The 19,548-nt window shown below is 37.6% G+C and overlaps 1 protein-coding gene across 14 annotated transcripts in view; it reads right to left on the bottom strand.

Annotated features, from left to right (window-relative positions):
* The window catches only part of Yes1 (YES proto-oncogene 1, Src family tyrosine kinase), a 107,224-nt gene that overhangs the window by 30,620 nt on the left and 57,056 nt on the right, over positions 1 to 19,548 (bottom strand). For 9 of the 14 annotated variants that reach the window (XR_010054569.1, XR_010054570.1, XM_063266654.1 and 6 more), the window contains exon 11: positions 15,629 to 15,760. Coding sequence is in view for 12 of the 14 variants with exons in the window: in XM_063266654.1 (XP_063122724.1) it covers positions 15,629 to 15,760 (132 nt within the window). In the remaining 2 variants the exon portion in view is untranslated. Of the gene's footprint in view, positions 1 to 718; positions 856 to 2,642; positions 5,230 to 15,628; positions 15,761 to 19,548 lie in introns of those variants that run through there. The other 5 variants (XM_063266657.1, NM_001398585.1, NM_001398584.1 and 2 more) reach the window with 2 other exon arrangements.

Below are 19,548 nucleotides of genomic sequence, written 5' to 3'. Positions count from 1 at the left end.
CCATGTTGTTACCTTATGAAACGCTAGACATAGGCTTAAAATGCCTCAGGCAATTAGAGATTATTTTATATTACACAATCTTTCTATTGTACATAGTTTTATGCTCTTATAGAAATATGACTTAAATATAGAAATATGGAAAACAAATATCTTTAGTATTTTGCTACCATTCTTCAGTATGTAAATATAAAACTTATCTTTAGATATTTAGATTGTATTAATGTTTAATTTTATGAATCACTGTTTGTGTTGCTGACTTGAATTTCATAAGGAAAGTATTGTTCAAAGACTTCTAACCTTAGATTTGGAGTTTCCATAGTCCTAAAATGGCCTTAAACAAACTTTTGCCATTTCATACAATGCATTTATGTAGAGTGACGTTCTAAACACTGACAATTATAAAATCAAATACTGACCAACTCAAAAAACCCAGAGATGTCTTACACTGTACAGTATCAAATATTTAATCATTAAATTCTATGGGTAAAAATAAAAAAACAGCAGGCTGTGTTGGCTCATGCCTGTAATCCCAGCACTTGGCATGTGGAAGTAGCAGTTCCAAGACAGTTTCAGTTACAAGAAAGTAAGTTTAGGACCACCTGGGCTACGTGAGATCCTGTATTCAAACACACATATACACAGAGAGTACCTCTATCTCATTAGTATGTAAATTTGATTTTTTATCTGTAATAAATGGTAAAATTATACTCAACACTTCTTTTTTTTTAAGATTTATTTATTTACTTTATGTGAGTACACTGTTGCTATCCTTAGACACACCTGGAGAGGGCATCAGATCTCATTACAGATGGTTGTGAGCCACGATGTGGTTGCTGGGAATTGAACTCAGGACCTCTGGAAGAAAAGTCAGTGTTTTAACCACTGAGCCATCTCTCCAGCCCTCAATACTTATTTCAAAACAAATTTATGACCTTATCAGTTTTACCCACAGTTCTGTAGAATTTTTTTAGACAAAATGGAGTCACAAATGGAAAAAGTTTAAGCAGCCCTGGTTTAAGCAACAGTAAAAAGGCAAAAACAAAACAAAACCCATTATTGAGACAAGGGCTGGGTGCAGTCTTAGTCTATTTACACACTAGCTTTTTTTTTTTTTTTTAGTTGTGTTAATTAATAGCCAGTGCTATTTTTGGCTGTCAATTTGACTACATATAATCTCCGGATTTTTGAGGTAGGAAAACAAGTCCTTTAACCTTTGAGCTGGAAAGAGAGAGATATGCCTTTAATCTGGATCTTGAGATAGGAAAAATATCTTTAATCCATATCTTTAATCTAGATCTAATCTGGGCCAATTTCTACTAGAAACCTATATAAGGACATGGAAGAAGGAGCTTTTGCTTTTGGTCTGCTTGCACTCACCTTGCGAGCAAGTCCATTCTTTCACTGGCATTTAAGCCTACTTCTTCAGGAATCCAGAAATTACCAGCTATTGTTGGATTAGCTGGACTACAGCCTGTAAGTCAACTAATAAATCCTCTTCCTATATATAGATCCATTCTGTAAGTTTTGTTACTCCAGAGAACACTGGAGCTCTGCAATGATATTCTGATAACAGCGGAATCACAGATGTGTGATAACAGGCATCTTCCTATACCACTAAGATCCAAGTTAAGATTTGCACAGACAAGACAAGAACTGACTTGGTTTTACACTGTGTTGGGAAACCCCAGGAAAATAAGAGACAACAAACAGTAAAGCCATGTTTTATAGTCCAGTAGTTTCTAAATGAATCAAAATGTTAAAAACAAAGAGTATAAACTATAAAATAGGAGATATGAACTTTTAATATTGTGGCAGATATTTTCTAAGAATAAAAAGGAATATACTTGGCACAATACAAATGTACCACTTAAATGTCAATCAAGTATATATAGCATTAAAAGCTAATCAGGAAACTAGAAAAAAATTGTTTTTTTAAGACAGGGGCTCACTGTGTAGTCCTAACTGGACTGGAACTCTCTGTGTAGACCAGGATGTTCTGAAATTAGACTTGCCTGCCTCTTCCTTTCAAGTGTTGGCGTTAGAAGTATGTATGCCACAGGATTGTTAATATACTACACACGTAATGCATGGAAGAAAGCATTGTACTGATTTACTGTTATTTGGAAATGTTTTTTAAGAAATTATGAAAAGGGGAAACAATTTTACATGAAGTAGTAGTAGTACTAGTAAAAGGGATTTAACAGAATTAAAGTACCGAAAATTACAAGGGCTTTTGGCTAGACATTTAAATTTTTATTTTCATTAAACCTTTGAAAAGAGAATTATAGAAAACATAGAGATGTGTGTAAGTTCCTAATGGCCTAGAGTGGCTGCTCTATTTTACATCCTTCATATTGCCTAAATATCCTAAATAGCTTCACTGAAATCACATTGGTTTCCCTGTGATACAGTCACAGTATTTGCTGATACAATTTTAGAAAATGTTATTTACTAGACACAAGGACTTGATCATGTGAAATAAATTCAATGGTGTTCTAAATTTAAGAAGAGCTGATTTTAACTCTGTTTAGGATTTTCAAGTTCTAACTGAACATTATCTCCCTGATGGAAAAATAAATTCAGAATATGTCAATATTTACAAAATTAACGAAATATAAACAGCAACAGAAAAGATACATAGATGCATTCAACAAAGAATTTTATTTTAATTATTCACAAAACAATATTACAATATTTTATAAAAATATTAAGTTTTAGGCTACCATTATTTATTTAAAAAAGTGTTTGTGCTAGAAGGCTGCTTTTGCCAACTTTCTTTTTTGGTAAGGGTGTTAAAGTTCCATGTTAAGACAATACAGATGAAAGCTGTTGAAAAAAAATCTTCAAATGTACAAAACTGTTTTTTTTCTTGATAATTAAAAAATACATAACAATTTAAACTGAAAACACATTAAGTTAGTGTTGCATACTTACTATACAATTTTTATTATAAGGGACTGCCTTCCATTTAGTTAAAATCTAAAGAATGCCATCAATTTTTTCCTGCCTTATTTTTCTGATCAGCAATAGTAAACACAATTTTATGACCCTTTAAAGAATGCTTAGATAAACTATAATACCATAGTTCACATGAAGCCCTTTAAAACATTCATGTCATAGACTGTAGACATCAGGGCAATAAGGACCCAGTTTTTCCAGGAGACCCTCTTGGCAGAGGATTCAGTACTGAATAGGTTAAGTAGAAGAAAAACAAATACAACTTTTAGTACCAGAACTTTTGCCAGTTTGCATGACATTCACATGTCACATGTAAAAAGGTTTAAATCTGAACATGCTTACCATGGCACACATTCTTTTACATTTACTGATGGTAGTTTAAAATTATATTCTGAAAATAAAGAGAGCTTGATACAATGCCTTAAAGTGTAACTATAAAATACAGCATTTAAAAACATAAATATTAGACTTTTATTTCATTGAGCACACTCCATTTTTCTCTTGCTAGACCCTTACACCATTAATAGTACTCAGTTCAAATTAATATTTCATAATTTCTGAGTTAGAAAAACTCATTTTAAATGTTTTACTTCTGCACTTTAAGTGGGCAAAAATTCCCCCCTTTAAATTATGGTTACTCAGAATAAGTATTCTTCCTCAAATTAATTATATTATAAAAGGAAAATATGATAACCTTCCAAGTATACTTGAAATGTAAATAAAGTTTCAAACAGGGATTTGAAACTTGGTGTTCTAAAAGGTTCTGTATAAAAGCTGGGCCACTGAAATTAGGGTAAAGCCTTATCTTCACTATTTTAAGGAAGTAAAACTTATTTAGTATATATGATAAGAAAATTAGTTTTGCAATCATACTTTATAACTTTGAAAGTCTAAGAAAACAGCTAATGAGGAGCTCTGAGTGCCAGAGAGCCATGTTGTAATTCCGTAACACCAACATCAAACGCCCATCCCATCCCAATGCCTGCAGAACCTTCACATTATTTTCTCTCATATTTCTTAAAATACACTGTCTTCTCTCCTATTCTATACTCAATACAAGCAAAGTGCATTCAAGTCCCTGATCTAGCGATGTTTTCTATTTGTAGAGCCCATAACCATAAAAACATACCAGCAACATCTCATAGTACTCCATTTATTTTTTAAAAATTGATTGCTTAAATGTTAGGTTTTTATTTTTATGCTATGCAAATAAGATTTTCCTTTGGACTTATAGTATAATTTCAAGTGTATATAACCTTTAAAAAAATCAATACATCTTTGTAAAAGATTAATCCACTTCCTGGTTACCTTCATTATTCAAAGCTGAACAATTCAAGACATGACTGATGTGAAACATGTTTGTTTGGTTTTTGTTTTGTTTTGTTTTTTGCTTTCCAGTTCTATGGACAAAGTGTGAACATACTGTATTATGCTTCTAAATTCTATGGCTGTGGTCTAACATTTAATTAAGTTTTTGATGTTATTTATAATTGATTTCTTTGCATTTGGAAGACTTGGCCTATTTTCACACAAAAGGAAGCCTCTGATAAGACTGCATGCTGATTATTAAACAGGGAAAAAACAAAACAAAACAAACAAAACAGAAAAAACTTTTGAGAAAACAATTCTAGAAAAATTTAAAAACTGGAATGGAATTATTTGGTCCCATGAAGTTCTTTGATTGTAGATTTTACTGTGGTCTAACAGCCAAGTTTTGTACATCACAATAAATAGTTTTCTCTTAGCAATTCTGAGTTTGGGGAAGAAAAGGCAATGACTAGCAAGCAGTTAGTCCTGCTGCTCTTTCTTACCATGCCATCGCCCACAGTCACAATGTCTAGCTCTACTTCTCTGGACCCTGAAGTAAGTCGTAAGATGCATCATTGGTATTTTAGAGTTTAACACTTGGAGGAAATAAGAAGTGGTTTTGTGTAACCGTATCTGAAATTCCAGTTTACCATAAGAAACATGCAGAGTGAAGAGTATCTTCTCATTCCTGTGCAGGAAGAACTCACACAAGGTCTTTACGTTTTGGCAGATCTGTGCATACAGGCTACTTGGATTATAAATTTTCTCCTGGTTGGTACTGCGGCTCTGTAGCAGTGAAGTAGTCTTCTAAGAATGACTGAATATATTCAAATGTTGGTCTCTCATCAGGATCCTTCTTCCAGCAAAGATTCATCAGTTCATGGAGGGATTCTGGGCAGCCCTGAGGGCAGGGCATTCTGTACCCTCGCTCTACTTGTTCCAACACTTCTCGGTTTACCATACCTAAGGTCAAGACTCAAGCATTAAAAACAACAGTCCTCAGTCCTGGCCACAAATACCCAGAGAGAGTAAATATCCTACTCACTAACGGAAGACATATCAAGTTTATCTTATAAAAAGGCATCTTTTCAAAAGATAATAGATTAAAATTTAATATCAATAAAGAAAAGTTAAGAAATAATAATATGTATTTTAATATGACTGGTGGTTTCAATATGCTTGGCCCAGGGGAAGTGACACTTTAGGAGCTTTGGTCTTGTTGGAGGAAGTTTGTCATCATGGAGGCAGGCTTTGAGGTCTCCTAGTGCTCAAGCTCCACCCAGTGTGGAGCAGACCCTCCTCCTGGTTGCCTATGGAAGATAATCTCCTACTACCTTCAGATCAAGATGTAGAACTCTCAGCTCCTCCACCACCATGTCTGCCTGCACATGTCTGCCATGCTTCTTGTCATGATGCTAATAATGGACTGAAGCCAGCCCAATTAAATATTTGCCTTTATAAGAGTTGCCTCAGTCATGGTATCTCTTCATAGCAATAAAACCCTAAGACAATGACCAATTTTTCATTCCATCTAAACTTTTACTTATAACACAGTACCTTCAAATGCCAATGAAATACGACTGAAAATTTAGGGTCTATTTAAGGTATTGGTATTTTCTATTACCATTTAATAACCCCAATTTGAGTAATGATGAATGATAACTGAACTAGGAGAGAATACTAGTTCTATTTTTTGTGTATGTAAGTATGTCAAATCATTAACCTGAGTTTCTTCATCTATTATCACCTGTTTGGATTTAATTTCTTTTATTCCTTTGTAAGCTCCCCCCAATGACTGATGACTTATTGTACACTGTTTCAAGTTAGCACGTGGGCTCTTCCTAAATTTCTCTTCTAGACACTGTTTCACTGTGATGGTAGAATCATGCAGGAGAAAAACCCCTGGACATACCTGTGAAGGATTATTTAGATAAGTATAGCCCCTAGGCATGCATATATATACATACACACACACACACACACACACACACACACACACACACACACACACATACACACACACACACACACACACACACATATGATTATTTAGGGTAGGTTATTTGAGGGGGAAAGACCCATCTAATTGTGGTCAACACCATTCCATAAACTGGACTGAATAAAAATCCCAGGACTCAGGAGGCAGAGGCAGGAAGATCTATTTAAGTTTGAGGCCAGCCTGGTCTACAAAGTGAGTCCAGGATAGGGCTGTTACATAGAGAAACCCTGTCTCAGAAAACAGAGAGAGAGAGAGAGAGCGAGAGCGAGCACGCTGCTCACCATTAAGCCATCCTTTCAGTCTCTGAACCCAGAACCTTACGCATACTGATCACATGCTTCACTACTGTTATATACTTCAGTCCTAATTCCTAACAACTCTTTTGTACAAGATTCAACCCTTCAGTATTTTCTGATAATCAGAACTATTGATAAGTTTTTATGCCAAAAGATTTAAAAGTAAAACATGGTAGAAGTGGCCTCCAGTCAATCTTCAGAAAGATAACCATTTCCTACAAAAGTGTTTCTAAGATTCTCAGTAAGATGTAACTTCCAATCATGGGAGGAACTCAATTCTTTCATACCTGTTCTAAAATAAACAGACGAAGACTCTCTTTTTTTTTTTTTTTCTTTTTTTCGGAGCTGGGGACCGAACCCAGGGCCTTGTGTTTGCTAGGCAAGCGCTCTACCACTGAGCTAAATCCCCAACCCCCAGATGAAGACTCTTTTTTTTTTTTTTTTCTTTTTTCTTTTTTTCGGAGCTGGGGACCGAACCCAGGGCCTTGCGCTTGCTAGGCAAGCGCTCTACCACTGAGCTAAATCCCCAACCCCTCAGATGAAGACTCTTAATACTCAAAGTCAACAGTAATGGCTTTACATAAATATTACATTTACATTTAAGTATTTCATTATTGTTTAAATTTGTTGAGGTTATGTAAAAAATAATAGTAGCAAATAGAAACTGTTGGTGCTACAAGTGGATCCTCTTCAGTAATCCTGTTTTGAAGCCTGGGAAACTGGGACTGGAATCATAGTTCTGTGGTAAAAATGCTGCTGGCTTAGCACACACATGGCCCTAGATTCAATCCCTAGCACTTCCCTGCCAAAATAAAAAGAAAATCTATGAATTGTTTATAGTCTGCTTCTTATTTGAACATTTATTTATGTATTATATTTGCAGATATGCAATTAATCATATTCATGTTTGAAGTTTTGTTTTCCTAGTTCATCTGACCCTTTTATCATTATTTAATGATCTTATGTCTCTAGTAATAGTTCTTGCTGTGACATCCATAGCTGCAGGCTTTTTTCCTTTTTTTCTTTGTTAGCATTTTGCACAGTATGTCTTTTCACCTTCTGAATTTTAATCATTTTGGTTTTGTATAGCTTATATATTTAAAGTATATCCCTTAAAATAGTACTATAGAGGCTAGAAAGATAGCTTAATGGTTAAATCTCCACGTAGTCATGAGGACCATAGTTGGGATTCCAGCATCCTGTAACAAACTGGCTAACCAATGCATGCCTCTAATCCCAGCTCCAAGGGCAGGGATGAGGGTTGTTGCAGAGATAGAAGGATTTCTGGGGTTTGCTAGCCTGGTCAAGAAATAACAACAAAACATGAGCCCCAGATACAAGGAGAGGCACTGCCTCAGAAGTAATAAGAGGAATAACAGGGGTATAATAAGAATATAGCATTTATATATACATTTAAAATCTGGTTGTATTGTATTTGGAATGTTTAGTATAGTTACACACAATGTAATTATGGACACAGGTTTAACAGTTTAATTATCATCCTTAAAAAAAAAAAAGACAGTTTCTCTGTGTAGCTCCAGCTATTCTATATCTCACACTGTAGACCAGGCTGGTCTCAAACTCAAAAGATCCACCTGCCTCTGCCTCTGGAGTGAGTGCTAGTAGTTAAAGGCATTCGGCACCACTCCAGGTTATCATCCCACTTATTTATGTTTGTCCCCTGTATTCGTTTGTTCTCCTTTTATTCTGATTAAGCAGGCCCTGTTCATCATTACATTCTAGTGGGTTTTGTTTTTGTGCTAGGGATCAAATCCATGGTCTACTGCATGCCAAGTGAGTAATCTACTCTGTACCTAGTCTTCTACCAGTTTAGCCATAGTCTACTAGAATTGCAGTATAATTCTTTGGGACTTATGCTTAACTGTAAACAAGTATTTTTATAATCTCTAAATAGTAACAGAAACTCAGAACTATCTACCTACTATTATTTTATGCTCTGTGACCTTTGTGTTACTGCCATGGAATTTATTTTATTTTACTTTTTATATTTTAAAGATTTACTTTTATGTGAATGGGCATTTTTGCCTGCATATATCTGTGTATCACATGCACACAATGTGCATAGAGCTCAGAATAGGACACTGCATCTCCTGAAATTGGAATTGTTCCATGGAGTTGCCATGTAGATGCTGGGAATGGAATCCAGTGCCTTAATTATGGAGCCGTATCTCCAGTCTCATTGAATTTATTTTTAAATGTTATAAGACAATTCTGGTTGTCTTACAACAATGATTTTCTCCCAATTGCTTTGAAGACATAATTTTGGGTAAGGTAGCTTAATAGGTAAAGATGCCTTGCTACCACATCTGACTTAAGTTGGAGCTCCAGACTCTACATAGTAGAGAGATCTAACTCCTAGCAGTTGTCCTCTGATCTTTCCACACATGTGTTGTGGCTTGTATGTCCACATACATACATATAAATAAAAAAAACTAAAAATAATAAAGATACGTCACTTGTCTCTGGCTTCTATATACACTGAGGAAAAGGCAAGTATATACTACCTTGTTATGGCTATTTGGCTTTAATTGTTATCATGTGGTCATGATATACCTGATTGAAGTACACTGGATTCTCTTTATCTTGTTTCAAGTTCAGTGAGCTAACAAAAACTAGTTTTAAGGAAACTGGCTATTCCTTTTCCACCAATGCTTGCTAATGTTCCACTTTCCCATCTCCTGGAACTCTACGTAGAGAGAAATTAGACCTTCTCACCGTGTTCCACTTATTTCATACACAGTCCATTTTCTCTCCATGTATTTAATCTACACACTGCCTTGGAATGAACCTATTAATATATTAATTTTCCACAACCATATAATGTGCTAATTTCACATACTGTTTTACACTTCTTACATGATATTTATTTTTTAGAGACAGGGTCTTGTTGAGTAACCTAAGGTGGCCTTGAACCTCTGATCCTTCTGCTTTTGACTTCTGATTGCTGGGATTACAGGTGTGCAACACCACATTAAAACTTTGGAGGCCAAAGCAGGAAGAGCACTTCAAGTTCTGGCAAGCCTGACAATTTTAAATAGCAAGATCAAGGAAAGCCTGGGTTATACAAGAATACTCTGCCTCAAACCACACACACACACACACACACACACACACACACACACACACACACACACACACACACACACACACCACCACACCCATGGACTAATATGAGGTTGTTTACTAAGTTTATAATTGGTATTCTTTTTAGGGTCCAATAATGTTCAATTCTTGAATCAGTCATCCACCACCTACCCATCTATCCATCCATCTTTCTATCTATCTATCTTTTGGAGACATGGTCTTACTTTGTTCTCTGCTGGCTGGAACTCACAAAGATCCATCTGATTTTCCTTCCCAATTTATTTTTAAATGTGATAAGACAATACTGGTTGTCTTACAACAATGATTTTCAATGAGATTAAAGCACACACAACTACAGCTGGTTTGTGGGCATTTGAATGAGAATGGCCTCAATGAGATAGGCTCAACTATGCTTAGTCACCAGTTAAATGAATTGTTTGGAAAGGATTAGTCCTTGTTGGAGGAGGTATGTCACTAGGAATGGGCTTTGAGGTTTTAAAGGCAATGCCAGGCCTAATGTTCCTCTTTCTTTCTCTGCTTGATGCTTGCTCATCAGGATGTTAAGCTATGACTTCAGGGCTAGGTCTGTATGCTCCCTGCCCTGAGGACTGTGGACTAACCCTCTAAGACTGTAAGCAAGTCCCTAATTAAGTGTTTTTTTTTTTTTTTTGTAAGAATTGCCTTGGTCTCGGTCACGCTGTCATTTCACAGTAACTGAGTTGGCTCTTTCCCCCTCCCACTAAATCAGTGGATTTTTAATCTGTGGACTACGACCTCTTTGGAAGTTGAACAACCCTTTCACAAGGGTCATATACCAGAGATCCTTGATATCAAATACTTATATTACACTTAATAACAACATCAAAATTAGAGTTATGAAGTAGCAACAAAAATAATTTTATGGTTTAGGGTCACCTCAACATGAGAATTCTGTATTAATGGGTCACAGCATTAGGAAAGAAAAGGAAAGAAAGTTGAGAATCACTGCGATAAGTAACTGTGGCTTTATTTTTCTTTCACAAAATGCAAAATTTTGTACCAATAGACTTATTTTATGTTTGAAGGGACTCTGGCCAGCTTGTGCATGGTGGGCATGGCTCTGGCAGGCCTTGTCCTTCTCTTAAAAACCCTTAGATTATATACCAAAAGCTAGCCACTAAGGTCTATTCCCTTATTTAGCCACTTCCTTGTCCTAAAGCTGACTTCCAAGGTACAGCTTTCAAAGTATTGAAGTCTAGCAATCAAAAGTCTCCTTTGGCTCACCTAATGAACACACCCAATTAAAATTAAACACCTTATCCTAACCTGGAGTTTCCTCCTTTACCTTTATAAGTCTCCATTTGCCTATGGGCCACATCTGTCTTTCTATTCAGAGGCAGTCCTTTGTCCTCCAGGACAAATACCCCTTTCTCCTTCTCTTCAATCTCTTGCCTGTCTCTTATTCCCTGCCCTCTGTTCCACTGAGGCAAATAAATGTCCTTTGTGCTGAGAACTTGATCTTGGGGTTCCTAGGCAGATACTATGTCTTACAATGTTGACATTCTGAATTACACATGGTGGATTTCTTTTTCTCAAAAATATTAGATTTTAACAGTAAATGTACTGTCAAATCACCTGGCTCTTACTTGGCAAGATCAGACTTCAGCTTTTAATTTTGCCTTTTCTATGTGAGCACTGTTGCAGAATCACAGTCCAGGAATAGTGTCATGTGAGAAGAATTCTGAGTGCTTGTGAGAACATTCCAAGAAAACAAGTCTTGTGTGCTCAGTTTCTTGAAAAACATGAACTAATTATTGGAATGTGGTTTTGCGCTCCTCCTAGGTATAGCATAGGACTTGAGTTTACTTCAGATAGTTCTTCAGTTTGCTGCTGTAATTCAGTAAGATGTTTAAACTATCCTCTTTATGCCTCTATAGAAATCTTATACAGCTTGAACTCATGAGAATTTACTCATGTGGCGTTTCTTAACCCTCAGAGTACAAACTGTCTGAGGTGCTGAATAAAGTTGGCTATTTAATGAGACTTTAGTCCACCTCATTAATCAGCTCCATTCTTACAGGTTCTTCATTACACTTCTTTCTCCTTTGTTCAGTTAAAACAAACAAACAAAAACTGATGTCTTCATTTTGACTTCCATCAGTATGTCCACTGAGAAAAGGTTAGGAAGAAATGTGATATAAATATAGGACTCGTTAAAATATACTGAGGGCAAACTAGATTTTATTCAGCATTATAATTTTGTTAAGTAGCAATAAAGTAAAGAAAGACAAAAGGACAAAATAAACTCAAGGGAGTGATCATACTGCTTGACTGTGCAGTTTAAGGAACAGAGGGGTTTTTTGAAGAAGATGAGGGTCTGGCAAAGTTGATACCAATGCATTAAAGATCTTAGAAGTATCTAAATTGATAAAGCTGGAGTAGAGAAGGCTGAAAAGATTCAAGGTAGGAGTCAGAATAAGGGGCACATCAAACTGTGTTAGTGAGAGGTATTGGTATTGTTAAGGTTGAAGGTACAAGAAATGACAGGATCACAGACAAAGTGCTCAAGCCATGAGCAATCAGAAGAACCATTGATATATGTATTAAAATCACTACTGTGTCCTTACTGTACAGAAGGTTTTCAGATTCAGAAGTTCCCACGTATTAATAGTTGTTCTTAGGGCCTACGCTATTGGTGCCCTGCTCAGAAAGTCTTTTCCTGTGCCAATGAGTTCAAGCCTTTTCCCTACTTACTATTCTACCAGATTCAGGGTATCTGTAGAGAGAATACCTTGTGTTTGTATGGATGTGGCACCTGTCAATAAGAATCTGATGGCCTATGGCTTAGGTAGGAAACAGGTGGTAGAACATCTGAGAGGCAGAAAGGATTCTGGGACAGTGCCAGGCACGGGAGATTTGCCTGGGAAGATGTAACGAGACAGATATATGGTACAGGTAAACAGCCATGTAGCAGAATGTATATTAGAATAAATGGCCTTATGCCAAGGCATTTTGTAAATATATTTTGAATTTGAGTCTTGCTTCTGGGAGCATGGGGCTGGGAGGAAGAATTAGATATAACTTCTACAGATATCTGCTCTGTTGAGGTCCTTGACCCATGAGAAATTTTGTACAGGGTATATATGGATCTATTTGGATTCTTCTACATGGAGCCATCCAGTATGACTAACACCGTTAACCTGAAGATGCTGTTTATATTTTTGGATTTTTTTAAAAAAAAATCAGGTGTCTGTACATATGTGGAATTGAAGTCTTCATATATGATAAGAATTTAAATAGTCACCAAATATTAGGGGAGACATCAACTAGACATGATATACCACACAAATAAAACTACCAGTGCCAAAAATGGGTAACATCTTGTTGTTTACAAAAGGGGTCCCATGGAAACCCCACTGTCAAACATTACAGGCTACTGCCAAGGTTATTGGTTGTTCTCTACAACCTGATGGTAAGGGTCTATTGCTGAAGGCAACATTTACTAATGACATAGATCATGGAGAAGGTGAGCTGTGCCTGTTACGAAACTTTATGGCTACTGATTAGCATTCATGGTGCTGGAATGCTGCATGCACCGGAAGAGAAATCATCAGTATCACCCAGCTACCTAAACAGCAATCTGCCAGCAAGAAAGACTGGTGCAATAGTGCCACAAGTGTTATGAGGACAACCAAACACGTTCTGAAAGGATTTCAGGCATACTCTAAGAGATGGAACATATACCTGACACTGCTAAAGTAGCCAAGAAACTAAGAATGGATGAACAATGGACTTTCAGGAAAAACTATTATTATTTGGCTAAAGGAACACAGTAAAAAAATCTTAACGACATACTGCTACACTCATAGATCAGTGTTTAAGTCATATTAGAGAACCCTCTTTTTTTTTTTCTTTGTTTTGTTTTGTGGGTTTTTTTATTATTATTATTTATATGAGTACACTGTTGTAGAGAACCCTCTTAGGCCATCAGAGAAAATTCTTCTTGTAAAAGATGAGAATTAACACAGAGTCCCACAATTAGAAAACGTGAAGAGACTGAGAGATTCTGAAAAACTCAGTCCTAAATGGGATGTGTACTGGCTGGTTTTGTGTGTTAATTTGATACAAGCTGAAGTTATCAGAGAGGAAGAAGCCTCAGTTGAGGAAATGCCTCTGTGAGACCCAGCTTTAAGGAATTTTCTCAATTAGTGACTAATCGGGGAGACTCCAGGCAAGGTAGGTGACGCCATTCCTGGATTAGTAGGCCTGGGATCTATAAAAAAAGCAAACTGAACAAGCCATGTGAAACAAGCCAGTAAGCAGCACCCTTCTATGGCCTCTGCATTAGCTTCTGCCTCCAGGTCCTTGCCCTGTTTGAGTTCCTGTCCTAACTTCCAGTGATGAACAGCAATGTGGAAGTTAAATTGAATAAATCCTCTCCTCCCTAGCTTGCTTTTTGGTTATGGTATTTCGTTGCTGCAATATAAACCCTAACAAAGACAGGATGTCTTCATCAAAGTCCTCCTCAAGGTTAAGGGATCCATGTCTACACATAAAGAGATTGTAAAAGGTAGAGGTGATAGTTGACTCCAAGGAAACATTGTCTTCTAGATACAACAGGACTGATGCACATACACACACACAGACTTTGGTAATACACAAGATCTGTAAAGGTTCAAGCTCAATGGGTAACTAGCACTGAAAGGGGAAATTAGGCATAATGCTCTATCCCTAGTCACTGAGGTATTTGCAACGTATAACCTACTGACAAAGAGAAACATTAGGTTTCCCTAATGGAGTGTCACTTGGTATATTAACCACATTCCTATACGGCGTATAACCATATGTCTAGGAGTAGCTGGTCAACACAAAAAGAACTTAATATTTCTGTGGACTTTCATGGTTGTTCTTGTTGTTTTTCAAGACAGGGTTCTCTGTGCAGCTCTGGCTGTCCTGGAACTAGCTCTGTACACTGGGCTAGCCTTGAACTTAAAAAGAGATTCGCCCACTTCTATGCTTACTGAGTGCTGGGATTAAAGGTATGCACCATGCCTGGTGTGGCACTTTTTTATTTCTTTGGTCTTATTGGTCTTTTAAGTATTTGTTTTGATTTTTATTTTGTGAGTTTCTGTATTTTGAAACAGAGGGAGAAAAAAAAAAACCAAAGATGGGTGGGTAGAGGGGTGAGGATAATGGGAAGAAAAAAATGTAAAAAATATATTGTATGAAAACAAATTTAATTAAAAAAAGAAAGTTGATCTCGGATTCAGACAAAAGCAGAATCTTACGGGACAGGGTGATGAGGAGTGACCATTAAGTGAGGAGCGTTGTATGTGTCAGCGCACAATGAAAGGATGTGAACCACAGAATATAGCCCCACTACAACTACAGCTCAAGCATTAAGGAATGGCATGAAACAGATCAGCATAGCAATTCTTGAAAGCTGCATTTTCTACATTTTCACACTACTCAACTACTAGGATACCTTTACTGACAAAGTTTGAGAGGTAAGAGGTTGATGAAATAATCAATTATAGCTGAATTTCAATTAAGCTAAAATTTCTTCTTGCTCTCTCAAACCTATATAAATAGACATAAAAAAGAAGAAATTTTTAGAGTAGTTTTTTCCTTCTTAATAAAGAGGAAACATTTCTTTTCAAGACAAACTTTTGAGTATAGAATGTCACACTTCTAGAAGAGAATAATTACTTGGGGGAGGGGGAGCAAAAGTAACCTCAATATTTAAGATATGCTTCTGATCTGAACAACACAACATATGAAAGGCTTTTTTGAAAACACCTTACAGAATACAGGGCATACTTCCTGAGTGTGTTCAAGGATTCTAGCTCTCATGAACTGCTACACACCCAATTAAAGGGGGTGGGAAAAAAGAGATAGTCTTTCTCCCTCATATTTTTGATGAGTGTATCCCTGATTAAAATCTATGCTGAGATACTAAAGAGCTAGAGAAACGCAAGCTCACCTGGATACGGCACTCTTCCTTTTGTTACCAGCTCTGTCTGTAGAATTCCAAATGACCACACATCTGACTTTATCGTAAATCGACCATAAAGCGCAGCCTCAGGAGCTGTCCACTTGATTGGAAATTTTGCACCTACAGATAATATTGACAATTTAAGTGTTTTTAAAGAACTGTATAAATGTAAGGCACACAGGTCTAAGCTTTGTCACTATCTCTATTGTATGCATTTACATCTTTAAACACAGAAAATATGGAAAATAGCAATTCAATTTTTCTATTAAATCTGTTTCTTTTATTTAATGATATAAAAATTGCTGGTAGAATCAGAATGTAATTCAGTAAACACTAGTAGAGATTTTTCTTTTCTCCATCTTTATTAAATTGGGTATTTCTTATTTACATTTCGATTGTTATTCCCTTCACCGGTTTCAAGGCAAACATCCCCTTAACTCCTCACCCCTCCCCTTCTAGACGGGCTTCCCCTCCCCATCCTCCCCCCTAACCACCCTCCCCCACAACAATCATGTTCACTGGGGGTTCAGTCTTGGCAGGACCAAGGGCTTCCCCTTCCACTGGGATATTCACTGCTACCTATGAGGTTGGAGCCCAGGGTCAGTCCATGTATAGTCTTTAGGTAGTGGCTTAGTCCCTGGAAGCTCTGGTTGGTTGGCATTGTTGTTCATATGGGGTCTCGAGCCCCTTCAAGCTCTTCCAGTTCTTTCTCTGATTCCTTCAACAGGGGTCCCGTTCTTACTTCAGTGGTTTGCTGCTGGCATTCGTCTATGTATTTGCTGTATTCTGGCTGTGTCTCTCAGGGGAGATCTACATCCGGTTCCTGTCGGCCTGCACTTCTTTGCTTCATCCATCTTATCTAGATTGGGGTTATCGTTAAGTAGAGCATTGTTCAACTTCCATGTATACGTGGGTGTTCTTCCCTTATTGTTATTGAAGACCAGTTTTAGCCCGTGGTGGTCTGATAGGACGCATGGGATTATGTCTATCTTTCTGTACCTGTTGAGGCCTGTTTTATGACCAATTATATGGTCAATTTTGGAGAAAGTACCGTGTGGAGCTGAGAAGAAGGTATATCCTTTTGTTTTAGGATAGAATGTTCTATAAATATCTGTTAAGTCCATTTGGTTTATAACTTCTGTTAGTCTGTCTATGTCTCTGCTTAATTTCTGTTTCCATGATCTGTCCATTGATGAGAGTCGGGTATCGAAATCTCCTACTATTATTGTGTGAGGTGCAATGTGTGCTTTGAGCTTTAGTAAGGTTTCTTTTATGTATGTAGGTGCCCTTGTATTTGGAGCATAGATAGTTAGGATTGAGAGTTCATCTTGGTGGGTTTTTTCCTTTGATGAATATGAAGTGTCCTTCCTTATCTTTTTTGATGACTTTTGGATGACAATTGATTTTATTCGATATTAGAATGGCTACTCTGGCTTGCTTCTTCCGACCATTTGCTTGGAAAGTTGTTTTCCAGCCTTTCACTCTGAGGTAGTGTCTGTCTTTGTCTCTGAGGTGTGTTTCCTGTAGGCAGAGAAATGCTGGGTCCTCATTATGTGTCCAGTTTGTTATCTGTGTCTTTTTAATTGGGAAATTGAGTCAACTGATGTTGAGAGATATTATGGAATAGTGATTGTTGCTTCTCGTCATGTTCGTATTTGGAGGTGAGATTTTGTGTGCTTGTCTTCTCTTTTGTTGCAAAATGATTAGTTTCTTGATTTTTCTAGGGTGTAGCTTGCTTCCTTGTATTGGATTTACCATTTATTATCCTTAGTAGGGCTGGATTTGTAGAAAGATATCGTGTAAATTTGGTTTTGTCATGGAATACCTTGGTTTCTCCATCTATGTTAATTGAGAGTTTTGCAGGATACAGCAACCTGGGCTGGCATTTGTGTTCTCTTAGGGTCTGTATGTCATCTGTCCAGGATCTTCTGGCTTTCATAGTCTCTGGTGAGAAGTCTGGTGTAATTCAGATAGGTCTGCCTTTATATGTTACTTGACCTTTTTCCCTTACTGCTTTTAATATTCTTTCTTTGTTTTGTGCATTTGGTATTTTGACTATTATGTGATGGGAGGAGTTTCTTTTCTGGTTCAATACATTTGGAGTTCTGTAGGCTTCTTTTTTTTTTTTTTTTTGTTCTTTTTTTCGGAGCTGGGGACCGAACCCAGGGCCTTGCGCTTCCTAGGCAAGCGCTCTACCACTGAGCTAAATCCCCAACCCCCTGTAGGCTTCTTGCATATTTATGGGCATCTCTTTTTTTAGGTTAGGGAAAGTTTTCTTCTATGATTTTGTTGAAGATATTTTCTGGTCCTTTGAGTTGGGAGTCTTCACTCTCTTCTATACCTATTATCCTTAGGTTTGATCTTCTCATTGTGTCCTAGATTTCCTGTATGTTTTGGGCCAGTAGCTTTTTATGTTTTACATTATCTTTGACACTTGTGTCGATGATTTCTATGGAATCTTCTGCTCATGAGATTCTCTCTCTATCTCTTGTATTCACTTTGTGATGCTTGTATCTATGGCTCCTTGTGTCTTCCTTTGGTTTTCTATATCCAGGGTTGTCTCCCTTTGTGCTTTCTTCATTGTTCCTATTTCCATTTTCAATTCCTTCACCTGTTTGATTGTGTTTTCCTGCAATTCTTTCAGGGATTTTTGTGTTTCCTCTCTAAGGGCTTGTACTTGTTTACTTGTGTTTTCCTGCATTTCTCTAAGGGAGTTCTTTATGTCTTTCTTAAAGTCCTCCATCATCATGATCAAATGTGATTTTAAATCTAGATCTTGCTTTTCTGGTGTGTTTGGATATTCCCTGTTTGCTTTGGTGGGAGAACTGGGCTCCAATGATGCCATGTAGTCTTGGTTTTTGTTGGTTGGGTTCCTGTGCTTGCCTCTTGCCATCAGGTTGTCTCTGGTGTTACCTTGTTCTGCTATTTCTGGCAGTGGCTTGACCGTCCTATAGGTCTGTGTATCAGGAGTGCTGTAGACCTGTTTTCCTGTTTTTTTTCAGCCAGTTATGGGAAGAGAGTGTTCTGCTTTCGGGCGTGTAGTCTTTCCTGTCTACTGGCTTTCAGCTGTTCCTGTGGGCTTGTGTCCTGAATTCACCAAGCAGGTCACTTGGAGCAGAAAAGTTGGTCTTAACTCTGGTCTCGGGCCTGAAGTCGCTCTTGAGGGCTGGCTTTCAACTGTCTGTGAGGGCAGCAACCAGAAGGGCCTGCCCCGACTTCTGGGTTCCTGTGCGCAGGGGTCCCTGATGGCACTAGGTGTTTTCCTCTAGAATCTGAAATGTGGGCAGAGAGAATTCTCCTCTGGTTTCCCAGGTGTGTCTGCTCCTGTGAAGGTCTAGTTCTCCCTTCCATGGAATTTGGGTGCAGGGAGCTGTTTGACCGGGTCCCTTCAGATCTGGGCACAGTCTGGACCGCAGGGTTCCTGCAGCTTCAGTGCCCCTATCTTCCTGTTCCCAGAGGCTGTAAACAGTTTCCTCTTGGGCCAGGGATGTGGGCAAAGGTGGGCAGAAGTGGCATTCTCTCCTGCCCTGCAGTCTCAGGACTGCTCACAAGTAGTAGAGGTTTTAATAAGACAAAAATGTAGATTATAAAATCTGCAACTTTTGAGGGTACAAGGGTATTGTAATCTTGCAATACACACTCACACACACACACACCCACACGCACACGCACACGCACACACCCCCCTTAGGCTGACCGTAAATTTTCACAATCCTGTCTGAACTTCCTGAAAGCTGGGATTACAATCATTTGCTAAATCAAACTAAATCTGTAGCTGTTTTTGCTTGTGTATTTGTGTGTGTGTATGTGTGTGTGTGTGTGTATGTGTGTGTGTGTGTGTGTGTGTGTGTGTGTAATTCAAGGTGAATGGAGATTAAAACCTCATGCTTGTATCTCCCCTTGTTGTG

The sequence above is a fragment of the Rattus norvegicus genome, chromosome 9, assembly GCF_036323735.1.
Source record: "Rattus norvegicus strain BN/NHsdMcwi chromosome 9, GRCr8, whole genome shotgun sequence".
Taxonomy (NCBI): Eukaryota; Metazoa; Chordata; class Mammalia; order Rodentia; family Muridae; genus Rattus; species Rattus norvegicus.
Note: the sequence above shows the minus strand (reverse complement) of the source record. Positions and strands in the feature narration are given on the sequence as shown.